This window comes from Epinephelus lanceolatus, chromosome 2 (assembly GCF_041903045.1).
Source record: "Epinephelus lanceolatus isolate andai-2023 chromosome 2, ASM4190304v1, whole genome shotgun sequence".
NCBI classification, from domain to species: domain Eukaryota; kingdom Metazoa; phylum Chordata; class Actinopteri; order Perciformes; family Serranidae; genus Epinephelus; species Epinephelus lanceolatus.
In genome coordinates, this window is record NC_135735.1 from 51,036,855 (window position 1) to 51,057,751 (window position 20,897).

At 40.3% G+C, this 20,897-nt stretch overlaps 1 protein-coding gene and 1 long non-coding RNA gene across 6 annotated transcripts in view; one reads left to right on the forward strand and one right to left on the reverse strand.

Annotated features, from left to right (window-relative positions):
- Positions 1 to 20,897, reverse strand: part of crtc3 (CREB regulated transcription coactivator 3) — a 218,408-nt gene that overhangs the window by 7,748 nt on the left and 189,763 nt on the right. For 4 of the 5 annotated variants that reach the window (XM_078162438.1, XM_078162437.1, XM_078162433.1 and 1 more), the window contains 2 exons: positions 17,478 to 17,561; positions 16,544 to 16,748 (listed from right to left, as the gene is read on the reverse strand). In XM_078162438.1, coding sequence (XP_078018564.1) covers positions 16,544 to 16,748; positions 17,478 to 17,561 — 289 coding nt within the window. Of the gene's footprint in view, positions 1 to 16,282; positions 16,429 to 16,543; positions 16,749 to 17,477; positions 17,562 to 20,897 lie in introns of those variants that run through there. The other variant, XM_078162447.1, reaches the window with a different exon arrangement.
- LOC144458845 (uncharacterized) lies at positions 3,955 to 8,417 on the forward strand. Its single transcript, XR_013488218.1, has 2 exons — positions 3,955 to 4,419; positions 4,643 to 8,417. It is a non-coding gene; the product is annotated as an uncharacterized LOC144458845 (long non-coding RNA).

Here is a 20,897-nt window from a genome sequence, read left to right on the forward strand (position 1 = left end):
AAAGCTGAAAATAAACCTTCTGAATGGAGCTACTGGCCTGGAAAATGAATTCTTTGATTGCCTGAGTAAGCCTAACTAACCTGGTGCATTTGTGGCCCTTTGTGAGTGGATTTTAAATTTTCTTAAATTCTGATAATTTTTGAAGGAGCTCTTATTTTTGTCTTTTTTGCCCTTTGAACAAATGGCCACAACAATATCCTTTGAACAACCGGAGCAAGCGGTCACAAGACAAGATGGGTGACCATGAGGGGAAAATTTAAAATATAGAAGACAGATTTAGTACGGCCAAAGATACAGCCATATGTCACCAGAGGGCGATTTGATACCTACTCCACCGTGACATGGATCTGTCAGTGAAATGTGATGACCTCCAAAACAGACTGAGAAGGAACAACATAAGAATCTTCCAAATCTTGAAAGGAAGGAAAAGATACAGTGGGATTTGTGAAAGACTTGCTACACAATGTACTTAACCACCAATAAAGGACACAAAAATCGATAGGGCACATCGCTCACTCAGGTCTAAGCCTAAAGACTCAACAGCCCCTCCAAGATCGATAATAGTGAGATTTTCGGATGCTGCTGTAAAGGTGCAAAAATACAGCAAGCGTGGAGCCAGGGATGAGTTTTCTTTCATGACAAGCACATCTTTTTCCGATCAGGACTACTCTGCAGACCCACAAAAGAAAAGAGCAAAACTTCACGAAATAATCAAACAACTTAAAAAGAAGAACATACAGGCAAAGTGATTGTACCCAGCACAACTGAAAGTAAAACTGTCCACTGGAGAGAAACCCTTTGCAACACTAAGGAGTGCTGCTACGCTGCTGACAGAGCTTGGAGTTGGGTGCGCTATGGAGAAATAGAGCACATTGAGGAGCAGTTAAAGGAAGGATGGAAGAGCAGCACAAAGAGAAAGAGGGTCATGGCACTGCCAACATCAGATCTCAAGGCTCTTCTACAAGAGGAAGATGAAAACAACTGAAAGGATTAAGTTAGCTTAGAAGCTCATTACAACTAAACAGTTGTAGGGATGTCTGTTCCTCTATACATACTGTGACGGTTTTATTTCCTTTAGTCAGAGAGACTTTATTTATTTATTTATTTTATTTTATTATTTTTCTTCTATTTTTTTCTGGGGTGCCAGTCAGGTTTTGCCTGACAAAAGGTTGTTTTTTTGAGTCAAGTCACATGTTTTCTCTCACTTCAAAACCCACACAAAGGATGATTAAGCATAAAACTTAACAACCACTCAAAAACAAGAAGAATGAGACCCAACACGTTTGCTTTTTAAATCAGAGGAAATATATATTAAACAAGAAATTATAACAGTCCAGAAATCACTTTCAGTCTCCTTCCCACACGTGAAAAAAAAAAACTCTTCAATGTTCCAGGATAGAAGAGAAAAAAACAATGTCCCCACAAGTCAACAAAAAATCATCTTACAGCAACACACCAATCAAAGGGAATGTTCCATTTCTTAAAAAAAAAAAAAATGTACTCACGGAGTCACAATGGAAATGGCACGTGTCTGCTCTGTCAATCAGTCCGTCAGTTAGTCTGTCAGTCAGTCAGTCAGTCAATCTGTGGCGGCGATCATCCCCAGAGTTTGACAGCTGATCTGCCGGTTTAGTAGACTGGATCCGGTGAGAAGAGCCAGGAGCCGAGTCTGCTGAAGGAAGCAGGCGCGAGGGACTACACTATCCCGACTTGATTCGGATCTGATCCGCGGGATGCGGAGCTATAGCGGACACCGGACACTTCTTCTGTCTCTCCTGCCGACAAGGCTGCACCCCAAGTCTCTTAAAATTACTGCTAACCACCTTATCTAGCCACCTTATCTAACTGTTTAGTCCCTCCCACTTAGGAAAACATGCAAGGAGTCAGGAGTTAGGAGTGAGGAACAAGGATTGCTGATTAAGAGACATGAGACGGCCTTACTCTGAAGAGTCACGTAAAGCGACATCCTATTCTGGTGACAGCGCGACAGCTGGATCTGCTGCATAACGGAGCCAGCGTTTGGCGTACATCCCAAGTCACATTATATTCGCTGATCAAAGGCAGGCAAGTCAAAGAGCTCAATTAAAGAACGGTCTGTAGCCCTGCCACTGTCACTGTGATGAGCATCATTATCATTATTATTATTATCATCATCATTATTATCACTATTATTAAATCCACTCGCCATCATTCAACAAGTCAGCTGCTGAGTGAATAAGACATATGAGACCTATCAGTCTACCTCAATCAATTCAATTTTATTTATAAAGCCCAATATCACAAATCACAATTTGCCTCACAGGGCTTTACAGCAAACGACATCCGTTCTCTGTCCTTAGGACCCTCACAGCGGATCAGGAAAAACTCCGCAAAAAAAAAAACAAAAAACGGGGAAAAAAACGGTAGAAACCTCAGGAAGAGCACCTGAGGAGGGATCCCTCTTCCAGGACGGACAGACGTGCAATAGATGTCGTACAGAACAGATCAACATGATAAATTAACAGTAATCCGTATGACACAATGAGACAGAAAGAGAGACAGAGAAACAGAGACAGAGAGAGATGCAGGACAGACGGTAATGACAGTAGCTTACAACAGCATTAATGAAAGTAATAATATTAATTAATATTAATATTAATAATTAATATTACCTACAGGCTATTAAACATTATTCCACTCACATGACATGCAGGACAATTAATTATGGGCAAATGTGTGTGTGTGTGTGCGTGCGTGCGTGCGTGGTGTTATATCAACACGTGCGGTTCTGGACATGAGCAGCGGCACATTTAAAGGGCCAGTGTGTAATATTTGGCATGGTTTATTGTCAATCTGAATCTGAATCTGAATATTCTACCCATTAATATGTTTATACAAGTGTATGATCGCTATAAAATAAAATTCGTTTGATTTTCGTAGCCTTATAATTATGCTTTTATATATATATATATATATATATATATATATGTATATATATATATATATATATATATATATATATAGCAAGGGCCTTGCTTTAGAGAGATCGCCATCTTGCGCCGCCATGTATGTACGGCAGACCGAGTGGACAATCCAGCCAGCCAGAGAACGCGTTTCGCGTGTATAAATGAACCAACGAAGACAGCGGAAGGAAGGAAGAAGGAGGAGGAAACAGCAGAGTGTTAGTAGTTCGTGGATAGAGAGTAGTGAAAAGTTTTTTTAGTTATAAAGTTTGCGAATGGACCACACTTACCACGCAACAGGAGAGACTGAACCCGAACCGTCATCTGCGAGGAAAAGAAGACGCAACTTCACTCCTTGTGATGCACTCTCTGAGGCGCTTTTCCTCCTGGTGATATCTCCCCAACAATGGCAGCAGTAGCACCGAATCCCATTATGTGCATTCAGCCTCTCTTCTCATCCGCTCAGCATCAAACACATGGAGTTCCTCATCTGTGTGCTCCGGCTCAAACAGGTATGGCTCTGGGTCTGTGTCCGCTAGAAGAAACTCTCCAAATCGCGTTCAGAGTCGTCCATTGCAGCTACTACAGTCGGGAGATATTGCTGGGCTAAATAAACAGCTGAGCACTGTTTACCGGCTATGCTGTCAGTCAGTGTGCGGGCTGGAGATTGGCGGAGCAGAGAGGGGAGAGGGGTCCCTACTTAGTATCGCAAACGAGTATGTGTGTAAAGTTATTAAGTGTGTCTGTTACGCCAGAAGAGTCAGAGTTTGGGACGGAGTGGAGTGTTACCGGAGTTTCTGGAGTGCTCAAATAAACGGGCCTTTTTCCCGAACGCTTCTCTGGTCTCCTGGTCGTGAGGGATTCATTATAATATCTTAACATGGTTTAGATTTCTAAATAAACATTCACCTCGTAGCTAGATAGACCTACTCCTGAAAAACTCGTGCGCAAGGCTTTTTGTCCCAACTTCATTACAACATGACAGTCTTGCACGAAATATCATTAACGTTACTCTTTGTAGTCACGTAGGCATGTGAATTACAGCGTTTCATTGCAATGAATGCATGTAACGGGTACACTTGCGCTATTTCTCCGCCATCTCGTTCAAATGAGCCAGATGTAGGGGGCGAGTATTTATACGTCAGGGCCTCAAGCTGAAAAAGACTTCCTGTTAGGAACCTCTCGTGTTACCTTACTCATCGCACCTAACAGATCCCTCCTAACTCCTAATGCTAACTCCTTACTGGCAGGAATAAGAGGCCCAATCCCAAACCGGCCCCTATCCCCTCGCTCTATTCACTCCCCCTCCGTTTACGCGGTCACGCGGAGCTCCGCTATATTAAGGGCCGTCCCAAACCAATTATCGCTGAGCGCGAGTGGACTGCTCAGCCCCTACATAGCTAGTGTGCATCAGTGCAGGCTTCTGATGAGCCCAGCAGGAAGCGCAACATCACAATGGAGGAAACAGCGTACAAATGTAAGAGTTCCGTCTTTCTACTTTGTAAAATATTTTAGATCAAACACACACATTTGTTTTCCTCACACTGACTTTACAGTCTCAAACAAACTAACAGAATGTTTGGTGTCAAAAGATGAAAACCTCCATGTCCATATGCTTAAATGAACTATTTAAAACTGTCTAAAAAATTCCTCATCCCATTCTCATGATTTTTAAAAAATATATAATTATGTGTTCACAGGGACAGAAGAAAAAACAAAGCAGTTAATCGATCTACGGATTAAAAATGAGTCTCTTTACTAAAAAAAGGAATGCTGCAAAGCAGGGATGGAGGTAAGATTGCCCAGATTAATTAATAAAGTTCATCTGTGAATGTGTAAACTGTGTCTATAAAATATGAACAAGTTAATTACTTTGATTACACTGCACTGTATCTCTTATTTGACTTATTAAAGGTTTTTTTTTAATTTAACTCATTTTAATTAATATTTAAATGTTTTTTTTAATAGCCCGTTGCTCTATTTTGCTTTCACAAAGCATCTGTCTGTATCCATGGTTACATCTGCTTCCTTCTTCTGGTAGAGTGGCAAGGGCGTCCCATGGTTTGGCTTCTCTTTCATACACTTCCCCTTAATCAGGAGTGCCCTCCGCAGCTGCGAGTGTAACTTGATTTGGAGTGACACTCGGTAGTGAAGTGGTAGTGGGTAGGGAGTGGTTTGGGATTGGGCCACAGACATGAGACGGCCTTAAAGATGGCGGACCTCGAACGACTTCCGGTTCAAGTCAGGAAGTAGGAATTAGCAGTATACAATTAAGAGACTTGGGATGCAGCCAAGGTGAGCTCCGAACCAGCTTGTGCTCCCGCAGGTGTGCTGCTTGATGACGTCACTTGACGTTTCGTCCGACGTGCCGTCAGCGTGACTCCCAAAAATAAACAAACAATCAAAACGAGGACGGAGTGGCTCGTTACAATACTGAACACTAACAATATACTAGCTACACAGTGTTACGTTACTTGTATGAACAAATCTGCACATTAAGTTGTCATGTATTCACACAAGTTAAATGTTAAGTTTGGACACAGAGTTTGATCAAACTTTGTATGAGTGGAATAAACTCACTTAGACCTTTTTTACATATTAGTGTACTACTGGGGGGTATTCCAGAAAGCGGGTTATGTGAAAACTCAGAGTAAGTTAACCCTGAGATGAGGGAAACTCTGAGTTATCCGTTCCAGAAAGAGAGGTAACTGAAACTCTGAGTCAGTCACCATGGTAACAGACTCTGTGAACATAACCTGCTCGCTGACAGGTTTTCTTCAATAAACCCTGAGTTTTTCTCTGTCTCCTCCCTCTTACATGCTGTTTCATTTCCTCATTCATTCAGTCCGTGTCAAAGCTTGTATCGAAGCACATTAATTAGCAGAGATTTACCGTCTCTCACAGTCTAAATCCTGCTGGATATTAGTTTGTTACTCAGGACTGTCTTAAGTTACTGAATTTATGCACATCAATCATTTCTTTGGACATCAGTTTTTGTCTTTACATTCAAATATTACACAGCGAGAATTCACCTTCAGCTCAGAATCAAACCTCTGTCCTTTTTATATTTATTATTTTTTATAACACTGTGTACAAGGATCAGACTGTCAGTCTGTTAGAGCAGCTCCGAAATGTTTATTGCACATAATGTGTAGGGCTAATTATTTAAATTTTAAAAATCGGTATGAAGCTTTAGACACGTAGTATCAGTGACTAATGATCTCTATCACTGATGTCATTGGTCGCACTGATGGAACATAATTCCTATAGCCTAATATTGAGGATTGTATGTTAATATTTCTGAGTGAGCAATGGTGCAGCATTTCAGTGTCTTTAAATTTACTACATTTGTAGCTGAAATAAAGTCACTGAATGCTGTTGAGTCAAGATATAAATAGATGTCCAACATTTTAAAATCTACTGTATTTTAACCTCAACGTCTTTTCAAGTGCAAATCACCAAACATATTATTACTGGGTCAGACTGTGAGTTTACAGTCATGTCTTTATGTCTTTGATCTATAGCCTATATGTTTTAAATCTTCCTATTTTTCAGTTGCTGCCTCCTGTGTTTTTCCCCATCAGATTAAATCTGAACAAATATATTATTATATATTATTAATATAATGTAATGTATCTACAGCCTGATACACAGTCAGATTCCACCACTTTATCTTCATTAAGAATTATGTAAGTCTGATAAATGATGGATAAACGGACAACACTGAATAAAACTTTCTTATTAACTTTATGGTTAACTTATTTACACTTTCCTCGCTCTGACTCAGGCTCTTCTTTTAAAGATAAACGTGCACTGTCTGCTACACATGCATTAATATCTCTACATCCACTGGATTAAAATGGAGGCGCTGTCTTTTATTTATCTGTTGCCATGGTGAATCGTGGAGTCGGCGCTCCATTGATGATGGCTTTTTATTATCGGCTTAACTCAGAGTGAACATACTCAGAGTTGACTAAACTAACTCAAATCAGCTGTTCTGGAACCGGTAACTCAGAGTTTCCCATCTCAGGGTAAATCAACTCAGAGTTCAGGGTTAGACTCAGAGTTTGTTGAACCTCCTACCTGGAATACCCCTCTGGTCATATATGCACTGAGTGCATTTTTTTTCCACAGAGGGGGTAGGTCACAACCCTCTGTCCCAATACCAACAAGGGTTAGGCACTGTTACAGTTCAATTACTGGGTCTGACAGGAGATGTGGAAGCTCGGTTCCTTGTTTTTCATATTGTTTTTATGTTTTTTCTGACTTATGTTATGGACAAAAGTTTATTGTTTGTTATTGTTGTTATTCAGTTTAAGCTTTTGTTTTGGGCACATTTACTAAAGCAGGGAGAGATATATTGACAAATTATACAGAAGTTATGGCTTATTTGAATTTCATTAGTTATGACATAAGAGGTTTTAACAACCCAATCAAAAAAAACAAACAAAAACAAAACAAAAAGTCTTGGGCAACTAAAAAAATTGAAACACTCTGTAGCTCTCGCTCCTATTCTGGAAACACACATATCAGAGATTGAACATTTAAAACTAAAAAGAGAATGGGTCGACCAGGTCTATGGTGCATCATACAGGGAGAAGAACAAAAGAGGGGTTGCCATCCTTTTTTAGTAAATCTGTGTACTATAACAATGAGAGCGTTTTTCAAGATGATCAAGGCCAATATGTTATGGTGATCGGAACAAGTGGGGACATAAAGATAACTATGTTAAATGTGCATTGTAGTGTAATGTACTGATTTACTGAAGACATATACTGTACCTTTTAGTTGACTTTTAAAAGGTACGTGTTGAAGCAGTGTACTCTGTGCATTGACAAATTACACACTGGTTTATTATTTCATGTATTCCTATGACACACACGCTCACTGAGCATTTAAGCATTGTGGTGGAGAAGTACCTAGGCATCATTTCTAAAAATAGCATGAGGATGGGCTCAGAAACACTGGTGGAAAATTAGGGGAATTACAGCTTGTCCTGAGAATGACACTAGTAAGAGGAGGCGGTCTTAGATTGTCTAGGAAAAACATTACTCAGCAGAAATATGGTGGTAGGATGAAAGGAGAAAAAGTGACTCAGCAGAGGTGGGATATCGTTACGATCAGAGCCTAGTGAGAAGGATTAAGAAAGAGATGACTCAGCAGAAAATCTTTACAATAAAAACAAGTGCGCAAACAAAGAAATTTCAGTCTTGCTCCGGAGCTTGACTCATTGGGTTGTGATGTGTTTGTTGCCTGCGAGCACACATGCATCTGATTCTACGTGTCTCCAGTGATTTTTTTTTTTGACCTCTGAGTATTTGAGTTTTTGATATCTAATGGAAGACAAAGAAAGTCCGTTTGAGAGGAAAAGAGCGAGGTTGCGAGCTAACTGGCCCAGCTCCCGACCAGTTGAATTATTTTGCTTCTACAGCATGACCCAAATAAAGATAGCCATTTAAAAAAAAAAAAAAAAAATATTAAACACCAAATTAGACTGACTACCTGTATTAATAAAACCACAGTCTAAAATGTCCAGAGACTTATTAGGTATGATGAAGGAGCTGGGTCTAGTGGATGTCTGGCGACACCTTCATCCTTACAAGAGAGACTTCACATTTATGTTACAAGTACAAGTACATGGAGTACTTTGCCATAAATGATGATTGATGCGTGTGCTACGCATCAAAAATAATTTTCAGATGCGTGAAACTATTTGGAATCTTGCAAAGCACAGCCTGCTGGGATGTTTCTATGTATCTACTGGCACCAGAAGGGCTCTTTAGGACTAAGTACATACAGTACATGTGTGCACAGTAATGAGCAGGTGAAATGTCTGTCTAGCTTACATATGAGGTGTCTCAAGATTTAGGAAAATACAATTTTATTGAATATATTAAAAGTAAAAAGTCACTTGACATGCTGCTGTTTTGTGCTGTGACCTATTTACGTGCTGGAAGTTGTTATTTACGTGACAACGCCTGAACGCAACACAAGCTCAGCACCAAGTGTGCCATGCTGCGCTGCTGTGTGAGCAGCATGTTTGTCTGTGCATAACAGCAGTCTGTTGATGGTTATTTACACACTGTCCATAACAATAACTTTGTCAGCTGACAAACTGCACCAGGCTCGTGGTCAGGTTTGGTCAGGAAAATGCGGCCCGAGCCGCTCTAGCGTGCTCACCTGTGTGTGGGCAGAACTCTGCCGTGCGCGATACAGAGAGCAGAGGAGAATTGTTAACGCGTGACCATATAGAGACAGAAATGACACGATGACATAACCCCATAAATAGTATATTGTTATGTTATTATATGAAGCATCCGTCGCGCAAAATAATATGACTTTAGTTTATGAAGAGGTAAGACAGAGCCCTCTCCTCTCCTCTCCTCGCCTCTGCTCTCCTCTCCTCTCCTCTGCTGTGCCGCTCTGTGCCTTTGGACATGCACAGTGTAGCATGTCGAGAGGCTTCAGTGTTGATTGGCTTCACTCGTGCCATGTAACCAATCAATGGGGGCTGTAGGCAGGACATTGTTACACAGCGTGTGCCTGTGAGTTCAGGCTGAGAGCCCGCTGCATCAGAGCCGAAGGAGTGCGTTTTAAAATACATTTATTTTATCAATTAGTTATTAACTTTTACTATTTTTAGCAACTTGCCCGATTGGGCAAGTGAGTTGTTAGTTTACATGCCCGACCTTGAGTCTTACTTGCCCCGGGCAATCGGGCAATCGTTATTGTTGAGCCCTGCACCCCCTTTGTTTACACTACGTTGAACTCTCAGCGTTGCGGTGACGCAGACGTCCTGTCAGTTTCTGACACCATTTACTAATTAGACGTTCGTCTTAAGATGTCAAATTTGTACCTCTTAAGACGACAGAAAATGCTGTGTTAAAACGTGAGTTTTTAATGTCTTAAGATGTTTGGTCTGTTGCTATTGGTTGGCATCAACATACCCACCCCCTTTTGAAGTAAGGCTTCCATGTTCCACCTCCTTTTGATGTAGCAGCTGCGTTGGGCTGTATGTATGCCTTCGTTGTGGTCATGTGGTCTCTTGGTAGAGGGTACGTTTTGCCTACGTACCTGTGATGTGTCTTATGATTAGTATTTGGGACAGTCCATTTCTATGAGGGTGGTGTGCCGGTAATTTTGAACTCTGGTGGCTGAGGAGAGCAAGGAATGGCGTCCAGAAACTTTGTCAACAACTGTGGTCGTACATTTACTGAATGTATCCGACTTTTAGCATCCGATGACCAACAATTGGATTCTATACAGCCTGTTATAATAAGTTTTAAAATTAGGAGAAGAGAATGGGAGGATTATGCTGGCAGCTTGAGGTGCCCATAAGGCCTACTTATCAGCGTTTAAGCTACAGCTGTCACTGTAGCTTAAACGCTGATAAGTAGGCCTAGTCTATTATAACATTTCAGCAGCCTAATATTTCTTATTAACCTCAATTCAAAGGCTAAAAGGTAGGTTGAGTGGGGAATTGTCTTCTCTCTTGCAAAGATTCTTGTATTTAGGCCCTCAGAAGGGTCTCCCCCTCAGAAAGAGACGAAGTGGTAGCACCCAATAAAATTGACATGTTAATACGGCATTTTCTGTAGTCTTAAGAAGTACAACATCTTAAGACGTTAAAATGTTTCTGTCATCTTAAGAGTTACAAATTTGATTTGGTTCTTTTTGGCGTGTGTATCTACAAGTACAGCTGTCAAGATGCCCCCCGCCACAGGCCTAGTGATTTTAGAAGATGGGCCAATAAAGGTCTCAGTACTATCAACCAGTTATTTTATCGAACAGAATTCAAATAATTTTCCCAACTTCAAAAACAGTTTGCACTCCCACCAAATGATTTGTGCAAGTGTAACAGGGTCAATTATGCAGCAGCGATATGTGTAAAGGAAAATGTACATTGGCTGTTGTGTTATAATTACACAAAATTTGTGTAACCTTAAGTTTATTTTATTTATATTTATTTTAGTTAATACCTGACACGTTAGGCCTCCGAGTCAGTTATGTGGAACTTTAATTTGAGACTGTAACCCTACGTTTACTATACAGTGTGACACTGCCCTCTGTAACTAGTGTCTCTGCGCCTTTTCCTCTTCCCTTTTGTTGTTGATCTCTGTGGGAGAGGTAAGAGGTCTTGCAGTCGGGAGAAATTTCTGTGTTTTAGCCTCTGTTATTTGCATTTAAAAGTTTACTGGCTAGCTTAAACTTGTTGTGAAGTGCTTACGATACACTACAACATATTTCTGTGTAATTTAATTTGTGTAGGGGCACGTTTTATGGAAGACAACGCTACTGACCGGAGGATTTTTGTATTTATGCTGCTTTCGTCAGGTATGCTATGTCCTATTTTAGTTTTGCATTATTTACAACAGCCCTTTTATTGTTGATCTCCGTGGGAGAGGGGCACGTTTTATGGAAGACAACGTTACTGACCGGAGGATTTTGTATTTATGCTGCTTTCGTCAGGCTGCTTCCATCAGATTAAATGGAGACAGCCTCCAAAGATATCCACGTCTGATTCTCTTCTTCAAACACAACGCAAACAACGCAGTCAGACACCACCGGTTACACAAGTACTTACAAATACAACACTATATCACAAGTCATAAAGAAAGAGAGATGGTCAGCAAAAGCTCAAATAAAGTAGAAGATTATTTTATCAGTATCGCAGAAAAATACTTTCCAAATAACAAAACATTTATCTTATATATATATATATAAAAGGCTTACAACTGATATTTCACAAAATACCTGAAACATCAAGGGAAAATTATTTAAATTGGAGTTAAATACTATAATAGAAGATAACATATGGGGAGATCTGTGTTCAAACTGTGTAAAGGAATCAATAGTCAATTATGGAAAGAGTTTGATTGGAAAATAAAAATCAGATACTTTGATACTTCCCTCATCATCTCCGCTAGAACCATTAATATTTTTGTTAGGAGTTATATCTAAAGAAAGATACAGCACAGATCAGAGGTACATACTGAGAAAACTTTTACCGATTGCCAAGAAAAAAATAACAGCAAACTGGAAAGAAACTAAACCACCAATTATAAGACAGTGGATGCAGTGACTCAGAATGGTTTACACGATAGAATGAATGACGGAAAGTCTACAACTGAAAATGGACACTTTAACACAAAGGTGGACTTGAGTTACACTATATCTGGGGATCTATTCAAATAGAATGGGTTGTTGTAATACATTGTATGATAATGGAGTATCACTCAAAATGTTAATGTTGTGTTCCTCTGTAACTAAACCTGCTCTCTTGTAAATGCAACCCCCTTTTGTAATTCTTAGTTTAGTGTTTATTTAATTAAAATTTTTGTTCCCTCTTTATTTTCTCTTTTTCTTCACTATCATATACTTAAGTATATTGTGTAACTCTTATTGCTTTGCTTTGTTTTGTTTTCTTTATTTTTAAATCTAGATTTTTTAAGCAAGAAGAGGTCCTATGTCAGGGAAAAAAACCTCAGCGTATTTCCACCGATATTTCTCAGGCAAAAAACTTTCTCTCAACCCCAAACTTTCCCTGAAAAAAGTTCCTAGTAGGGGGGTAGGATTTTTCAGATTCCCTGGAATTCCTGAGGGGCGAGGCTGTTTGCTGAAGAACGCTGATTAGTGGAACACACATTTCCATTGTTCTGCACATTGTTCCCCAGTGTGGCTGCAAACTTTATTTCATTTCTACAAGCTTCACTTCGTTAGTGTTTTGATTAAGGATGGTTACCGAAACCCATTGCTAAATTAGCCCCGGGGCTAAATTATCAAAGGCCGCAGTATTGAAAAGCGCTAACGGTATCGGTTCTTTTGTGCTGGCGCTGAACTCCTCCACATACACACATATCCACACACACATGCACACAGACCTACACCATACCATACCATACCAATTTATTTATATAGCACATTTAAAACAACAGAGCTGAGACCAAAGTGCTTTACAAGTAAAAGAAAAAAAAACAAAACAAGTAACAACGCACAATCACAACTCATAAATAGAACATACACAGCGTCACATGAAGAACACCAATCACTCACAACACGGTAACTGGTGAACAGCCGAGCGGCCCCGGTGGAAACAAAGTGAAGATAACTCGAAAATGACTGGAGTTGACGGCAGCTACACTCGTTACTGTAAGTGAAATTAAACCTTAACGAGTATGAAGCCAATACTTTATCTATACATGTGTTCAGCAAGCATGAACATGTAAAAATGTAGACAGTGATATTCAATATGCTTTGTCCACAGTCTCTCATCCACCGTCACTAACGTTATGTTTTACACAAGGACAGCACGCTAGGTTGGCTGAGAGCGAATTGTTACTAATAAGCTCAAATGACAGCTGTCTGTATGTAGACTAACTTAGTTTGACACTATCTTAAAATACTTTTAAACTTAGCTGCTGGCTGAGACAAACAGCCCCTACTGTCTCTACCAGCACTAATGTTACCATGTTACCAGCCAATAAGCTGTCGGAGCTAAATATAGGGCACATGCCGAATCATCTACATCATTAGCCTGATTTGAATACATTTTCTGGAACTTTGAGGTGCGGTGGAAACACACACCACACAGATTACCAGGAATTCTTTAACCCAGGTAAATAAATTCCTGGAAATAAAAGTTCCTGGAAATGCTGGTGGAAAAGGGGCTATATTCTGGCTTTATGACAGCTTTAGAGGAAAGGAGTCACCACTTGTTTTTTCGTAATGGCAGTAAATCTGAAGGAAATACAGTCTTCTTTGTTGCTCATGGTTTCAGTAAAATTAACTGAACTATTGAGTTGTGGAGAATCTAACCAAGCTAACGATGTGTAGCATGTCCATATTGACAAGTTTAAACATTTATCGTCTGTATGTATGATCTTGACAGCGAACTAATGTTAGGTCAAGTGGGTAGACATAAAATCCTGGATGAGCTCCAATTTCCTTATGTTAAATCCAGACAAAACTGAAGTTATTGTTCTCAGCCCCAAACAACTCAGAAACTTATCTGATGATATAGTTTCTCTGGATGGTATTGCTCTGGCCTCTAGCACTACCCTAAAAAACCTCAGAATAATATTTGATCAAGATTTGTCTTTTTATCTGTGTAACATTGCAAAAATTAGGCCTATCCTGTACCAAAAACATGCAGAAAAATTGGTCCACGCTTTTGTAACCTCTAGGCTGGATTACTGTAATTCCCCATTATCAGGTAGCTCTAATAAATCTTTGAAAACTCTCCAGCTAATCCAGAATGTGGCGGCACGTGTACTGACAGGAACTAAGAAACAAGATTACATTTCTCCTGTTTTAGCTTGTCTGCCATATATGAAGAGGGAAGACTCTCTGGAATCTGGCAATATAAGAACCATGATGGTGGGACATTCTGTCACTTCATAGTTGTCCAAAACATGTGGTTTGTGCCAGGCGAACATAATTGCCAGTATTTTTTCATTATTGCAAGAAATTCCTTTGACTCATTCACAAGTCCAAAATGTGTTTTATTTGAAAGACACATGCAATATTTACATCTAAGAGAATAGGAAAATAGTTAACCCAGTGCAATGATGTCCTCTAAGATAATATTTGCCACTTTGTTTGCAGTAAAAAAAAGTTCTGGACGTTTTCTTTTCGACAGGATCTTGACTTACTTCTCCATGCTCCGTGCTGCTCTTTGACCTGACCTGAACTGACCTGCCTCAAACGTGACCTGAGGTTACGTCACACATGCATAATTAGGCTACAGTTGTCTGGGTGCGCTGGTCTTCTTATGAGTGCTTTAATCATTGGAACAAAAGGCAAATTGCAGTAATACTTTGATGGAGTGTCAACTATATATTGGACAATATGGAGATATTTGCATCCTGAAAGCTGGACTACAAATGTGGATAGACAGGGAGAAACACACACAAGCCTAAGACGTGGTAAGATACAATATTCCTCACTATATGAAGTGACTGATAACAAGATCTGTATAATGGATTGTAAAGAAATTCGTCAGGTTTTTATTTTGTAGACAATTGATCTGTATTTATATTGTGATGGGATGACAGCACAATGATGTGTTTGTGTGTGTCATCGGAAAGCTCCGGTCCTGCGCTTTCATGTGATATGCGTGGCATTTTTGTGCAACCCTGCATTTGTGAGTAATCCATCCAAGAGTAATGTGTGTGCAAAGCTGTATGAAAGCTTTGTTATACGTAATTTTAGTGTAACTTAATCATTTTTTTCCCTTGTGAAAACATTGGACGACTGGTCTTGTCGGAAAGCTGTGGTTCCGCTGTTTCACGTGATATGAGTGGCTTCTCGCTATGATTAACGGCTGCGGAGAAAATCCATAAAGAAGAACAGGTGTGACGCACTTTGCATCGTTCGGGCCCATAGGATTAAAATTCTTCTCCTAACTTACAAAGCTCTAAATGGTCAGGCTCCGTCATATCTTAGAGAGCTCATAGTGCCCTATTATCCCACCAGAACACTGCTCTCTGAGGATGTAGGGTTACTCGTGGTTCCTAAAGTCTCCAAAAGTAGAACAGGAGCCAGAGCCCTCAGCTATCAAGCACATCTTCTGTGGAATCATCTTCCGGGTTTTGGTCCGAGAGGCAGACACCGTCTCCACATTTAAAACTAGACTTAAGACTTTCCTTTTTGATAAAGCTTATAGTTAGGGCTGGTTCAGGCTCGTTTTGGATCAGCCCCTAGTTAAGCTGACATAGGCCTAGTCTGCCGGGGGACCTGATGCAGCCTACTGCTGTTATTATTAGTCATACTTCTACTGTTATTATACACATATGATTATTATTGTCACATATATTAACATATACTTACAACATATTGTACCACAATAGCCGTAGTTATTATTATAATATTATTACTTAAATTAATGTTGTTGTAAGCTACTGTCATTACTGTCTGTCCTGCATCTCTCCCGGTCTCCCTCTGTCTCTGTCTCTATATCTCAATTTGTCATATGGAATACTGTAAATTTATTATGTTCATCTGTTCTGTACGACATCTATTGCATGTCTGTCTGTCTTGGAAGAGGGATCCCTCCTCAGTTACTCTTCCTGAGGTTTCTACCATTTATTTTTTCCCGTTCAAGGTTTTTTTTGGGGGAGTTTTTCCTTATCCGCTGTGAGCGTCCAAAGGACAGTGGGATGTTGTATGCTGTAAAGCCCTCTGAGGCAAATTGTGATTTGTGATATTGGGCTTTATAAATAAAATTAAATTGAACCTGTTTTATACATCCAAAGAACTTCTATTAAACTGCTTGGCAACTAGACCAGGCATCTAACTGAGACAGGCCTTTATTTGTCAAAATGTATAGCCACACAAGGATGTGTAGCCACACAAGGATAGCAAAAGAGACAGGGCGTTTAATTGGGACTAGGCTTTTAATTAAAGTTTCACAGTAGTTAGTTTTATACAGTTTGCAGTCTCTGATGCAGAGCTCAGTCTCACAGCAGTGGTCTTCTTGTGTCTCACGCTAAACAAACAGAGATCAACCAGAGATCAACAGCTGGATAAAGAGGGGCTGAGTACAGCCTGTGTCTATGATAGCCTATAAGGGACACCAAAACAACCCACCTATCAAGACTTACCAGTGAGTATGATGTTGGGCAGTCCTCCGCTGCAGTTGGAGTACAGCATGTTGGACCTTGTGTGCACTGGGTCCTGCAGGCTGCCACCCAGCCCTGAGAGGGCAGCCTGGGAGTAGTAGAGCAAGGAGGAAGCAGAGGAAGGGTCGAAGCAAGAACCCCCTGCTGTGGAGCTAATTGTGTTTTCCAACAGAGTGAACTGGTCCAACTAGATGGCAGATGGCAGTGAGAAAATGGCAAATAAAAGGAAATGCAAAGAGTCAGGGAGTTGTCGAGTCCACATTGGCACCAATTCTCTGTGATGTCTTCAAGTCTTTTCTCATTACATCCACAGTAAATAGAAAACTGTATTAACACTACAACTGATGGCAATGACAGATTCTGCTCAGCTCTGTCGTCTGACAAAAACTCTACTAGTTGTCATGTTGGCTAAAGTTCATTAAAATCCATTTCTAAGATTTGGATCCATTCTGCTCATAAACTAACCTTGCAAGGCCAAAACATAAGAGGAGTGATGAAGTGATGACAAGGAGACATTTCTCCTGTAAAACTGTCCTCCTCATAATTCTTTGGCTGAAGAAATGCTGTTGCTTTAAATTTTGTGTTATAGGTTTTACAACTGCGTAAAAAGTAAATTGTGTTTTGGATCAAGATTTTTAATCATCCTGTCAAGGTTTAATCTGCAGCATTGATTTTTCCATCATGTTTATTTTCAAATGTTTTCCCATTACAAATCCTGCATCTGTTAGCCATCATTTACTGTATGTGCCAGTAAGGAAATGCTACAGTAAGAACAAAGAGAAGAGAACAGCCAAACATGTCTTGTTCATTGTTGCAATGCTGTTCCCAACCTAACTGGTGGAAATGTCTCTTCAGAGATGAATGCTGATTGAGGACACACTCCTTTGTACTTGTTGTTGTGTTTACTGTTGTTTACCTGATACGGGTGTGTCTTGGTCTGACGATTGGAGTACTGTGGCTCCATGAAGGGGTCGCTGAAGAGTGTCGCGAGGTTGTTATGCTGTAAGGGAAGGGAAGAAAAGAGCACTTTTTACCCATGGGCGATGAGACTTTTAAACACTTAACACTTAACCCCCACACTTAGCACTTTGGATACCCATTATTAGGGGTTATGGGAACATGTGCAATGGACTGTGTGTGTGTGTGCGCGTTTGAGGTTGTGTGTGTGTGTGTGTGTGTGGTAATTTGTTTTTATGTCTTATGGCAGTCTATAGGTCTACTCATGATGTCTGTGTGTGTGTGTGAGTGTGCGGGTGTATGCGTATATGTGTATATTTATTTATTCTTAGACCTCATCTTTTTGAATGCACTGAGGATAGACTGCCCAACCAATTTCATTGTGACATCTGTGAGAATGACAATGGTTGCGGTTACATGATGGCTTCTCATTCAGAATGAAATAAATCTGAATGAAATCATTCGGAATTAAAGTTTTTCCAGGTAGTTTACATGGGAAATACAGTGCCCTCCAAAAGTATTGGAACAGTGAGGCCAATTCCTTTATTTTTGTTGTAGACTGAAAATATTTGGGTTTGACATCAAAAGATGAATATGGGACAAGAGATCAACGTTTCAGCTTTTATTTCCAGGTATTTACATCTGGATCTGATACCAACTTAGAAGATAGCACCTTTTTTTTGAACCCACCCATTTTTCATGAGAGCAAAAGTATTGGAACATGTGACTGACAGGTGTGTTTTGTTGCCCAGGTGTCTCCCAATTACATTGATTATTCAAACAATAAATAGCACTGAATGTCTGAGCTCAGTTTCAGATTGGGTACGATAGGTTTTGCCTGTGCAGACTGCATTTAGAGGTGGAACCAACATGAAAACCAGAGAGCTGTCTATAGGTGAAAAAGAAGCAATTGTGAATCTGAGAGAAGATGGACAATCAATCAGAGCCATTGCACAAACATTGGCCATAGCCAGTACAACCATTTGGAATGTCCTGAAGAAGAAAGAAACCACTGGTGTACTAAGCAACAGACGTCGAACAGGTAGACCAAGGAAAACATCAGCAGTTGATGACAGAAACATTGTGAGAGCTGTAAAGAAAGACCCTAAAACAACTGTTAGTGACATCAGCAACAACCTCCAGAGGGCAGGAGTGAAGGTATCACAATCTACTGTTCGCAGAAGACTTCATGAACAAAAGTACAGAGGCTACACCAGAAGATGCAAACCACTCATTAGCAAGAAGAATAGGAAGGCCAGGCTGGAATTTGCCAAAAGGTACAGAGATGAGCCTCAAAAATTCTGGGAAAAAGTTTTATGGACTGATGAGACAAAGATTAACTTTTTCCAAAGTGATGGAAAGGCGAAAGTTTGGAGAAAGAAAGGATCTGCTCATCATCCCAAACATACAAGCTCATCTGTGAAACACGGTGGAGGTAATGTCATGGCTTGGGCTTGCATGGCTTCTTCTGGGACGGGCTCTTTCATCTTCATTGATGATGTAACACATGATGGCAGCAGCAAAATTAACTCAGAAGTCTACAGAAACATTTTGTCTGCTAATTTAAATAAAGTTGCAACCAAACTGATTGGGAGATCCTTCATCATGCAGCAAGATAACGACCCAAAACACACTGCCAAAACAACAAAGGAGTTCATCAGGGGCAAGAAGTGGAAGGTTTTAGACTGGCCAAGTCAGTCTCCAGACTTAAACCCAATAGAGCATGCATTTTACCTGCTGAAGAGGAGACTGAAGGGAGTAACTCCCCAAAACAAACAACAACTGAAAGAGGCTGCGGTGAAAGCCTGGAAAAGCATCACAAAAGAAGAATGCAAAAGTTTGGTGATGTCAATGGGTCACAGGCTTGATGCAGTTATTGAAAGCAAAGGATTTGCAACTAAATATTAAGTCTCATTCACTTTAATCTATTTTAAGTTTATATGTTCGAATACTTTTGCTCACCTAAAAATTTTGTGTTCCATTACAAATAATGCTATTTTCTAAGTTGTGTATCAGATCCAGATGTAAATACCTGGAAATAAAAGCTGAAATGTTGATCTCTTGTCTCATATTCATCTTTTGATGTCAAACCCAAATGTTTTCAGTCTACAACAAAAGTAAACGAATTGGACTCACTGTTCCAACACTTTTGGAGGGCACTGTATTCATTCCGAATGACTGTTTACACGGGAGATCAGTTTAATCGCCTTTTAATTGCCTTTATTCGGGTCCGCGCAAGGTTTGGGGCAGGGAAGGTTTCTGATTGGATAGGGGGCAGGGCAGATGTAGCGTGTTTATGTTTACCGGAAGAAAACACTGTAGTCCTCGTTCCGGATAACAACATGCTTGACGATGCCGTTCTTAGTGCCTTTTTCGGGCTTGTTTTGCTCATATTCTTGAAGCAACAGCATGACAACAACCTTGTTCTGCTAATGCTTCGTCTTTTGAGGAGGAGAAGGGAGGTAGAAGGTCGAAGAAGGGAGATAGAAGACCGTGCTGTGGCAAATGGAAACCGGTGAGTGCAATGAGTCCGACTGCTCTATCTCAGCCCGTTGCTATGCGCGCTATATACGTCATCGCGCCAGAACGGCAAGGAAACGAGCATGCGCAGAAAGACCGGAATGAACTTAAAGTAATGAGTGTATGGTCCGTGTACTTTGCGGCCTTTCGTTATTTGTTTTGAAGTAGGTAAACAAAAAACGGGAAACGATCCTATTTTCCTTTTTCGTTTTGATGTAGGTAAACAAAAAACGGGAAAAGAGTCGTCTCCCGTTTCTCGTTTGGAAATAGAAAATCGAAAAACGAAAAACGAGTCTTTATCTGATTTCTATTATGCATTTATTAACCACAAGTCGGGAAATAAAATACAACCGTAATTCTTTTAATCAAACTTGCTTTGTCTTAAACCGGAAACCATTCTTATTCTTATTCTTCTCCTTCTTTGTTTGCGATGGCAGACTAGACTACGGCACATTGCTGCCCCCTGCTGATACTACTGGTTTGCTGCGCTTGTGCCGTGCCCCGTTACAGTAGCCTACAAGCATGCTGTGTCAATAAATCAGCTCAGACACTGTTAGAAGTGTAGTATTTAGCCTAATAACATCATGCTACAGCAGTAATAACGTCAGTTTTAGTCAAATGGCTCTAGCTCTCCCGGTAAATGTCATAAACTCTGGACATATTTTCCCTGTATGTTGACATGATAATGGCCGCGTTTCCCAGATCACTCTTAGCTTAAGAAGATCTTTCACTAAGAAGGAGTTGTAAGATTGAGCTGACCCACTCTTAACAGTCTTCTTAGCGACCAAACGCTCACAGATCCAGCCGCGGCAGGCACATTAATATTACACTAAGCAAGGAGATGTTAAAACAGTGCGCG